The 10,856-nt window shown below is 42.3% G+C and overlaps 1 protein-coding gene and 1 long non-coding RNA gene across 2 annotated transcripts; both read right to left on the reverse strand.

Annotated features, from left to right (window-relative positions):
• Positions 1 to 3,101: 3,101 nt before the first annotated feature.
• Positions 3,102 to 6,634, reverse strand: LOC107181636. The gene is made up of 2 exons (XR_001512306.1): positions 6,052 to 6,634; positions 3,102 to 4,189 (listed from the first exon to the last, which is right to left on the reverse strand). It is a non-coding gene; the product is annotated as an uncharacterized LOC107181636 (long non-coding RNA).
• Positions 6,635 to 7,243: 609 nt separating this feature from the next.
• B3GNT2 (UDP-GlcNAc:betaGal beta-1,3-N-acetylglucosaminyltransferase 2) lies at positions 7,244 to 10,014 on the reverse strand. Its single transcript, XM_006778559.2, has 2 exons — positions 9,872 to 10,014; positions 7,244 to 9,784 (listed from the first exon to the last, which is right to left on the reverse strand). The coding sequence occupies exon 2, from the start codon at positions 9,773 to 9,775 to the stop codon at positions 8,582 to 8,584; it is 1,194 nt and encodes a 397-aa protein (XP_006778622.1). The 5' UTR covers positions 9,776 to 9,784; positions 9,872 to 10,014; the 3' UTR covers positions 7,244 to 8,581.
• Between the last annotated feature and the right edge of the window lie 842 nt (positions 10,015 to 10,856).

Below are 10,856 nucleotides of genomic sequence, written 5' to 3' on the forward strand. Positions count from 1 at the left end.
TGATTGGTTGCAGGCACATCCCCAGTGGGAAGTGTGCAGGAGGCAGCTGATCGATGTTCCTCTCTCATCGATGTTTCTAACTCTCTATCCCTCTCCCTTCCTCTCTATAAAAAATCAATAAAATATATTTTTAAAAAATTTTAAAAAAAAAGTTTTAGAGCATTTTTATCATCACAAAACGAAACTGTTTAACTCCTTAATAGTCCTTCCCCATTTCCCTCCACCATCATCTCCAAGCCCTAAGCAATTACTAACACTGACTATTTAAAATTCAAAGGTCACATCCTTCATGAGCCTCAGTTTTCTCACCTAATAACGTATCTTCTCAGTGGCCACAACCTTCATTAATAAACACTGAGGCAGGTTGGAGCACAACACCAGGCTTTGCACAGTAACAAAGCCTGAGATGACAAAGCCTGAGTAAGGCAGCTGATGGAGCCAAAAATTTCTAGACAGCTGGATCAAAGGCGGAAGGGCAAGTCCAAATTCATGGCTGTGGACATTGGCCAAGATGACCCAGCACTGGCACTTCCTTGAACCATGATGACCTTTTAAGGACCTCCTCTGGACGGCCCAAGGAGACAGTCCCTCGCCAGGGTAAAGCCTTAGGGCTGTGGAGTCAGAGCCCTCAGGAATAAATCCTAGCTCCCCGCTTGCTCATTCTGTGAACTCGGGTTGATGTAACTTTTTAAGCCTCACTTTCCTCATCCGTAAACTGAAGGAGGAAACCAGGACTGGCTGGGCTGGTGGATCACAGGCACACTGACCGTTTCCCCCTGGGGCCAGAGTGCCTGCCACATGGCCAGCCGTGACATTCCCCCAGTGGGGCAGAGGTCCTGTCTCCCCATGTCTACCGACACCCACCAAGCACGTTTTCAGGAATGACCATCACATTATGAAAGCAGGGCCTTGTCAAGAGGCTCTTCCCACCTCAGCAGCTGTGCCACCGGGTCCCAGCTTGCTCTAGCCCAGTAGAATCCCGCGCAGCTTGGAGCACAGAACTTTCTTTTGAGCAGACACCCTCCTTCCCCTTCACAGCTGGGCCAGGCTGTTCATACATCACTGTAGTTGCCAGAGCTACACCAGCTTCTCCCTCCCCTGACCACAGACCCACACAGCACTGAAGCTGCTCTTTGGGTGCTGATTTTAAACTATTTATTAAGAAACAAAAGACTCAGAAAGAACATTTGACACTCTCTGAGAAACCTACTTCAGGGAGGAGAGTTTAAGATGTCACCCTAGCCCCGTGGTCAGCAAACTGTGGCTCGTGAGCCACATACGTCTCTTTGGCCCCTTCAGTGTGGCTCTTCCTAAGCCTTAGGAGTACCCTAATTAAGTTAGTAACAATGTACCTACCTATATAGTTTAAGTTTAAAAAAATTTGGCTCTCAAAAGAAATTTCAATCGTTGTACTGTTGATATTTGACTCTGTTGACTAATGAGCTTGCCGACCACTGCCCTAGCCCAATGTGAATGAAGTATGGTAAACAGGAGGGCTTCAGGTAGAGACCTGTTAGCTAGATAGCACTATGCCCCATTGTCTGCCACATATGCTCCTCTCTTCCTCAACTATCTGTAAATCGCCCTTTCTCCCTTCTGCAATCGAATACCCCATTCCTCACTTTCTCCTTTGTCTGAAGTGTCATATATACCCAATGTTGCCTCACTGTCTTTGAAATTTTCAGGCCTAGGTGAATCCCATGCATATGCTTTAAAACTTTGACTTTCTCCTGAAAACATCCTAAGCAGACAAAAGTAGTAACTTAACAGTCCTCTACGTGCAGCTATTTTCAAATATGGGAAACTTCTCATCTCTGAGTAAAAATAGAGCCGAAATGCTCAACAGTAGGGCAAGAGTCTGGGAGGCGGAGAAAACTGCCAAGAACAGCCGTTCTGTAAATAAAGCTCTGTGTGCTAGAGTAGGACAAGGAATCTCCCGGAAAGCAATTCCTAGCAGACTGTTCTTGAGCACTCGGGCATCTCCGCTCTCATGGAGGGGGAACCAAGGTTGCTTTAACTTGGGCATCCTTGCCAGCGTTGGGAGGGGTCTATCACATCAAACCTCGATGCTTCCTCCAACCCTGACCTGACTCCTTTTCTGCTGTGACTCCTGAAGGTTGCTCAATACAGCAGCCCCACCCCCTTGTTGGAAAGAACTCTACCTTCCACAGGAGGAGGTCCACCGCTGGCTCAGGCCTGCTTCAAGGCCTCAGCCAGGTGGCCTTTTCCCAAACCTGTCCCTCCAGGTCCAAGAGGAGAGTGACTATGGGTCCTTGGGTTCTGGTTCAGATTCTACCATGAGAGATGTGCCACCTGGGCCCCCAACCCCAACCAAGGCCACCTCTGAAGCAAACACCTGGAGTTACAGCAGGCTCTTGCCCACTCTAACCCCCACATGCTGAGACGCATTCAGCTCTTCTGTGCCCTCCTTAAGGCCACAGATATTTCAAATGAGAGCACTAACCCCAATGTGAGAAAGTGACCGGTCAGGAGAGGGTCAGCATGGGATGCAGAGAATAATGAAGGAACAGGACAAGCAATCAACACCAGAGAAGGAAAACCAGGGACAGAACTAAGGCAGAGGCAGCAATAACGATGATGAAAAAAGCCACAGCTCCCATTCATTGAGCTCTGACGACACCCCAGGCTCTAAGCACTTTCCATGCACGAAATCATTTAATTATCATACAGTTTAAATGTATAAATGTAGTTAAATCTCTTAACTACAAAGAGAAAGGCAATATCTTACCGTGAAGCCCAGTGAACAAGGTGTAAAGTGCCAGGAGTGAGACATAATGACATCATGAAGCCCGGACAAGCTGCACTGAGGCCACAACATCACGTCTGTGGCATTCTTGCTAAACATACATAACCTCGTTCTAATTGTGAGGAACACCTCAGACAAGCCCACCACTCTTCAAAAGTATTCAAGTTAAGAGAGGCAAGGAAAGGTTGAAAAGCTACAACAGATTGGAGGAGACCAAGGAAAAATAACTAAATGCTATGTGGGACCTTGTACAGGATCCTGAAACAGAAAATAGACATTAGTGATGGTAAAGTTCAAATAAGATCTCGGTGTAGGTAATAGAATTATAGCAATGTTGACTTCCTGTTGTTGGTTGGTCCAATGTTTATTTTGAACATTGTAATACGGTTCTGTAAAATGCTGACATTAGGAAAGTTAGGTGGAAGTATACAGGTACTCTCCCTCTTATATTTGTTCTGTAAGTTGAAAATTTTAAAATTTCAAGTTATTTTAAAATATATTTTGTAAGTGCAAGATTCTCCAAACAAACCAAGCCCATCTCAAAAGAGTTACTTATTGGGTTGGTCTACCAGCCATGAAACATGTCCAGGTTTGGGATAAAGCAGAAAATAGTTTCAACTGTCGGCCATATTGTTAAAGGTCTGCCAGAGCTGGGGTTTTTCCGCTAACACTGCCCTTACTGAGCAGGACCTCAGTTGCAGGGAGGGTGCTAGCACTCATTTCAATAAGCAGCTCCGCCATGTCTGGAGGTGTGGCTGACAAGGCAGGCTCCCTCCTACAGTGTAATGTTCCTCCCAGCCTCCGGGTTCTCTGGGATTATTCTGCATCTTCTGTTTGTCTTCTTCTTCAATCCAGGAGGACCTGATGACTGAGATAGCTCTCTAATTTTCATGACAATGTGTCACAACTCCTCCTTCTACATTCCTTCCATAGTGACTCACGTGGGGAGGCTTTTGCAACCAAATAAAGGCATTTCCCACCAACATGAAGCCCTTCAACTTTATCCCTCAATGTCCACCACTCATTTCTCATATCCCACAAGAGGAAAAAAATAATTGCTACTTTGCCCACATTTGATTATTTTGTTTTTCTCTCTGTGTGCGTTTCTGAGTTTCTCCCATCTCACCAGCCAGGAGGACAGCAGCAGATGAGAGGGTACAGAATCTGCAGCTCTGGCCTCCTGGTTGACTGCAGCACCCACCACCGGGAGGGCGGAGGGCGTATGTCCCTCTTCAAATGTTCCAACAAGCAAAACAGGCAGGACATGTGCCTTGTTAGTGTGCAGGGCCTTGGCATCTGTCGTCTGATTCCTGGGTGTCTACATGGTTAGGTTTCCTGCTAGGCCCGTGTGAGCCTGCCCCACAGCTGTCTTTGTCCTGTTCCAACAGAGTTGTTTTCATTTTCTTCTCTCCACCCCACACACTGGAAAATAAATTACCCAGTGATTAGTTAACACCTCATGACTGCACATTTTGCAATGAAGTGGGACAAGAGGAAAAAAAAGCCCTTCTAAGCCCAATGCCTGGGACCCTTAAACAAGAGGATGAAGAGCCCAGAGGGCCATTGATTCAAAGGTGTGAGTTGGTCTTTTCTCTATAGGGAGACCTCGGGTAGGGCCAGTCTGAGGCTGGGAGTGCCTGGCCACTCCCTTCCCACCCTCACCCGGGAATATTTTGTCAGCTGCAGGGATGCTGCCTGGGCAGGGTTGGGTGTCTATAAATGAGACCCAAAGCCCCAAGGCCACCTCCCTGGCTACTAAGCTCTGCACAATGGGCAGCGTGAAGGACAGGTGGTGAACAGGAAAAGAATGTTAGTTGAAGACAAGCTAGTCAGAGGATGGTAGGTTTCCAGGGCAATGAGTGAGCCCTGGCTGACACTTAGGATGTAAGTTCATGTGTCTTACTGCTTGAGAATGAAAGCGCATCCCCTTGATGCTGGGCAGCAGTCAGGAAGCTACAAGCACCTTTGTTCCACCACCGGGCCTTGACTTATTCGTGTATTTTTGTGTCTATATACAGTTTTTATACACTCTAATGCTGTACCTCAGGTATTCTAAGATATAACCTTTCACATTTTAATATCTCTGCAATTGACGCACATCATACAATTGATATAAATCATACTGAATTGGCAGCTTTTTAGTGGTATATAAAAAGTGTCACATCTTAAAATTAATAAATATGATAATTCACATGCAATATGACAAAAAATTTTGGGCTCCCTAAAGACAAAAGTGTCTCATTCATGGCCTCTATCTTTCAAGATATGATATCACGGCCAAAAAAAAAACCCCAACATTCCTAATATTTTACTTTGAGGCCTGAATGAATCAGGATAATAGTTTAATTTTTCAGATTTATTGTTAATGCTAATAAAGTTCATCAAAATTATTTGGCAGATGTTCCTAGCATTTAGAGAATAAAATCAATATAGAATAAACATTAAAGAAAAACTTAATTTATCCAATAATCTGTACAGCCCAGCACATGAAGTATTTGTTTTCTCATTCTAAATAAGAATTTTTACTTCACTTGACATTTTTTCATAAGAAGGTAAATCACAGAGAAGTTAACTTTTGGCCTAAGTAACATCCTATGCTTTAAGAAATGAATTCTCACTTTCTGCATGAGGGGGCCATGACAACCTAGAACATCTAAGATTCCAGACCTTTATCAATCAGGGGTATTAAAGTAGGAGATGGTCACACTTTGCCTTTAACTCTGGATTCAATTTTCAAGTCTGACTCAAAGTATTCTCCCAACTTCTTGCCCTTCTTTTCCATTCTCCTTCATCTAACTTAAGAACAGAGACGGGTACAAGCAGAGGCAGGGATGGAAATGAGCCATCTGGGTCTCTTTCATCTTTTCCTCTTAAGGCCTGGTTGGGTTTATGAAAAGTCCAAACCCTGTCAATGTTTATTCAGCCTTTTGACTTTCAAACTCAAAATCAAAATGATGTGTGAGTAGCCACACATAAAAAAAAATACAAGTGCCAGTTTCACTGAGGCCACAGAATTGAGCAGTTCTGAGAGAATGAATTAACTAGATGCTGACATTCATGAGATGGAGGCTCAGGGGAGAATCCATCTCAGGAGCACCAAGAGAAGGCTTCATTGTTTTAAGAACCAATCGCTACCTTGATTGAACCAAAGCAAGTGTAGAGCTCTAAAACCTAAGTATCCCTTTGCTGAAAAGCCCATGAGACTGATGACCAGTTGTTGTGGGCTCAGGTAACCACTACACAAGAACTTCTGCCAAATAAAGAAGAGCCAGAGATCATCTCACCCATCAAACATCACCAACACCAAGGACTTCAACTGGAGGCACACAGAAGACCCTCAGGAGCCCTCTAAACATATTTCTAAAGCTGCTACATCTCTTCTTTTTCTGCAGATTTGAAATATCAGTGAAGGAAAATTCCCTAGAAGAAAAATTAAAGAAATTCCCCTCAGAGGAAAATATGCATTACTTGAAAATGTGTGGTGAAGTTATACAGACACATGCAAATTATGGACCAATGACCAGTGAATGTTTTGAGAGCTTGATTACTCTTCTCTAAACTAATGTGGCAATGCTGCTCTCTAGGAGGCATGCTAGCAACCACTGCAGTGGAAAGGTCAGAGGCAGTCACATGAAACGCTTAGAAGGACCACGCTTACAAACAGTCTTCAATACTTAAACCCACATTAAGTATCTATGTCCTCATAACTGCTCACATATGGCCTCCACATTCCCAGTAGGAGAAGACAGTCTGCTAAATGTCCTCACAACACTGATCCCTTCTGTTTCCTGAGCTTCATCAAATGCCTACTACTTCTTCTTCTTCTTTTTTAATCCTCACCCCAGGATATTTTTCCATTGATTTTTAGAGGGAATGAAACAGAGAGGGAAAGACAGAGGGAAATATCGATGTGAGAGGAACATCGATTGGTTGCCTCTGCATGTGCCCCGACCAGGGCCCAGACCAGGGCGGAGCCTGCAACTGAGGTACATGCCCTTGAGCAGAATCAAACCCGGTACTCTTCAGTCAGCAGGCTGACACTCCATCCACTGAGCCAAACTGGCCAGGGCTCTATTGTTCTTAATTGACCATTAGCAATTTCTTCTCAAGTGAGTCTAGTACGAAACTTAAGTGATAAAGGCTGCCTCTACATTGCATCACTGTGGGTACAAACCCCAAAGTGAACATGGTTTAGGACAATACAATTTTTTTTTTAATGCTGCTCCATCTCCTAATTAAATTCTTTATACTTACTAAAAATGGAAGCATAAATAAATATTCATATTCCTCTTTACAGAACCAAGTGGGAAAGCACTTTTAAGAATTTTAGATGTGAAGATAGATGACCCATTGATACAGAGAAAAGGCTATCGCTCAATATCACTATAATATAGTTTCTGAAGAGAACAATGGCCTCGTTAGGGAAAATGTAACCAAATATGGAAAACGAAAAAAGTTCATAGATTATTACACATGACAATTAAAAATACAATGACTTTATTTCTATCTTCTTACAGTTCCAAGTATCACATCTGGTAAGAAGCCTCATCTCTATAAACACAAAAAATGTTTTCAAGAAAGCATTGTTACAAGATGGTATATACAAGCAACAGTTTGGCAGAATTTTCTCAACTCTAGCATTCATATCTCTCAAAAAAAAATGAACTTTAAAATTCAAAAATAACAACTTTATTTTACATATGTTACACATTACATTTAAAATATCATGCTCTAGTTAAATATTTCATCAACAACACTGTATACAAATAAAATATTACACAAAATATATTTAAGAAAATTTTTGGTCATTGATCTGAACAATAAATAAAAACACAGGCACTTCTACACTGAGACAGGGAAGCTACTCACTTACTACTCAGAATAATTTTGTCTAAGCAACATGTGAAAATATGGCAAGAATAGAATCCTGGAGTTTTAAACTGACAAACCAGTCATGAAAAGGTCTATAACTTCAATCTTTTCCCTTAAAGTTCAAAAGTTACATATGTTTTCCTGGTCCACACCAAAAAAAAAATCATAAACATAATATTTCTGCCAGGGTCAATTCAATCTTTAGTTGGTCATTATGGGATCATACTCATTACTTTCAAATACTAAAAATAGTGAACTATTATACCACCCAGCAAATCAAATACAAGAGCAGTTATTATGTTCCTATGTCATAATCTCTCTATGACCATAAGACCATAGCAAGATAAACTGGATCACACAGTGATCTTTGTTTTGCAAAATTAACTGATTATATTAACGCAAGAAAATACTGTTGGGGTGGCAGGAAATTTCAACAGAGGTCAATTTTTCTAGATAATTTTTAAAAAATTGTCTAAATTCCACGAAAATAAATGTAATTCAAATATCATCACAAAAATCACTGAATCATATATAACAAATCATTTGTAGCCAATAGGTTTTAAACACCTAAATTGTGGACAATTCACTCATTATAACAAAAAGTTGGAATATTACAATATTAGGTCAAATAAAAAATAACTTAAAATATAGTCAAATTCCAAAAACATGATTTCAGACAAGAAGGGGGTAAATTAGAAAATAATGACCACTAGCCAGTAGGAAGAATCAGAACCAATCATCCTGCTGTAGCTTCCTTTAAACATTATGATCTTCTGCTTTTCTTTTCCAGAAAGTACATCAAAGGGTGTAGAGGCCCTCAAATAGCTACTACTTATGAAGGCAATTTTGATGGTTTAACATAGAAATTGCCCCTAGTGAGAGAACCCAACTCGGAACTACCCAAGATATGTCTTTCTATGCAAAACTTAGTTTGTATACATTTTAGCAATTTAAATGAGCATTTTGCAATCGAGACCAAATATCAATCATCTCTTGAGGTTTTCTGCTATGTACTAACATCAAATCTATATAGGAACAAATGTTATTTCTTTTTTTCTCTTCTATATCAAATGTCTTGAAGCCTTTGTGTTTCTCTGGAACGAGGCCGAGTTTCTGAAGGCACATTCCAGTATAAACATCATCAATGGGATACAGAAGGACCTGGTCAGTTACATTGTACAGTCTCAGAGCCAGGCGGCCGGAGTACAGGAACCCACCTCCCCCGGCGTAAGGCGGGTAGACGCCGGTGTAAACAACTTCTGGGATGTAGTATTTCAGTTTCTTATCCCGATGAGGTCCAGCGTTGTGGATCACATCACCGATAAACAAATCTTTGGCTTTGTTCTTGGATAAGCTATTCAAGTAATTCAGGATATGATGGGTATTCACAAAAACATCGTCATCGCCCTTGAAAACGAACTCGGCATTTGGGCAGGAGGTGCTCACCCACCTGAGAAAGAGCACTTCTTTCAGAGACAAGTTGAAGAAGGTGTCTCTGTAGTTCCACATAAGAATGTCTTGGTGCTTCTCACTCTCAAATTTCAGCATATCTGACAGATCGGGGTGGTTGTCCTCCGGGGGGGTCTGGCCCAGTAAGAAGACTCGCACCACTGTTTGGTTCCCCACGCTGGTCTCTCTGCCCCAAGATTCCCGAATTGCTTGCCTTCTAGCGAAATGTGGAGTGAGGGACTTAATCGCCAGCAGTAAGAAGGGTTTCTTTGCACACTTATCCCGTTGATCTATCAGTAGCGAATAATTTCGACATCTCAAATACAGCAGAAAGTCTTTAAACCTGTCCGGCAAATTGCTGAAACCTGAGACTACAGATGTGACCCTCAGGTCAGGTTCACAATAATGCAGATGGCTTACGTTGGAGAACCCGGCTGCTTCCCCGGTCTGGTTCGCCAGCATGCTCAAAATGGGGTTGTACCTCCTGTTCAGCTTTTCTTGTTCTCGGTTCCAATATGCCACGGGAGGGGTGGCTATCTTCCAGAACTTTTCTTTGGGTATAATTACTTCCCCCTTTCCATTTTTGTCTTGGTTACTGTTTTTGGAGACTTCCACAATCAAATAAATGAAGACATTTACCATCATCAGGATACCCAACAACTTTATTCTTCGACGTCCAACACTCATTTCTCATATCTGGAACAGAAGGGAGGAGCATTGTATTAATTGAATAATTACTCATCTGCGTTGGCTCACATATGTCACTTGCCTCTTGGACTTTACCTCCCCCTGGAAGAGTGGTTTAGAGCACAGACTTTAGATGTGGACGGCCTAAGTTCAAATCGTGGCCTCACCGTTCTAGCTGTGCAACCTCGGGCCAGTGGTATAACTGATGTCTCAGCTTCTCCACCTATAAAATGGAGATAATAATCTACCTCTGTGGTCGGCAAACCGCGGCTCGAGAGCCACATGCAGCTCTTTGGCCCCTTGAGTGTGGCTCTTCCACAAAATACCACGTGGCGGCGCGCACGTACAGTGCGATTGAAACTTTGTGGCCCATGCGCAGAAGTCGGTATTTTGTGGAAGAGCCACACTCAAGGGGCCAAAGAGCTGCATGTGGCTCGCGAGCCGCGGTTTGCTGACCACTGAATTCTACCTCATAGGATGGGTGTGAGGGCTACATGATTTTATATGTAAAGCTTTTAAAACCGTGGCTGGCCCATAGGAAGCCGTATATCAGTGGCTGTTAACACTATGGCTGTTTTAGACACCGGAGGGCAGAAACATGCACTTACTAAATAACCTCACAGGTGCTTGACCGCCTTGCTTACAAGGATACATACAAATCAATGTGCTACAAATTGATTTGCCCACAATTCATAATATCAAATACATTTTATATTGTGATCCAGTACACATATGTGCACACACATATAACTGTATGTATTTATAGGTGTGGCAATGAGTATAGTTTCATGGAATTCACTCCAAGATTTTATTTTTTTATTATTATTTTTAATGGTGGTCCCAACCCTGAATTGTTTCCCAACCCACCATTTCATGGATTAGAAAACAAAGGCAGAGAGATTAAGACACTTGCCCAGAGATGAAGGGCGAGGGGTGAAGGAGCCACTAGCCACACTGAGTGCTCAGAGAAATCAAATGACAAGAGTCATACCAGCTTTATCCTAATTTCTAAAAACTGAGAACAACCCATATACCATCAACAGAAAAATAGGTTTTCAAATTTCAGTATATTCATACAATG

This window comes from Myotis davidii, unplaced genomic scaffold, assembly GCF_000327345.1.
Source record: "Myotis davidii unplaced genomic scaffold, ASM32734v1 scaffold6, whole genome shotgun sequence".
Lineage (NCBI taxonomy): Eukaryota > Metazoa > Chordata > Mammalia > Chiroptera > Vespertilionidae > Myotis > Myotis davidii.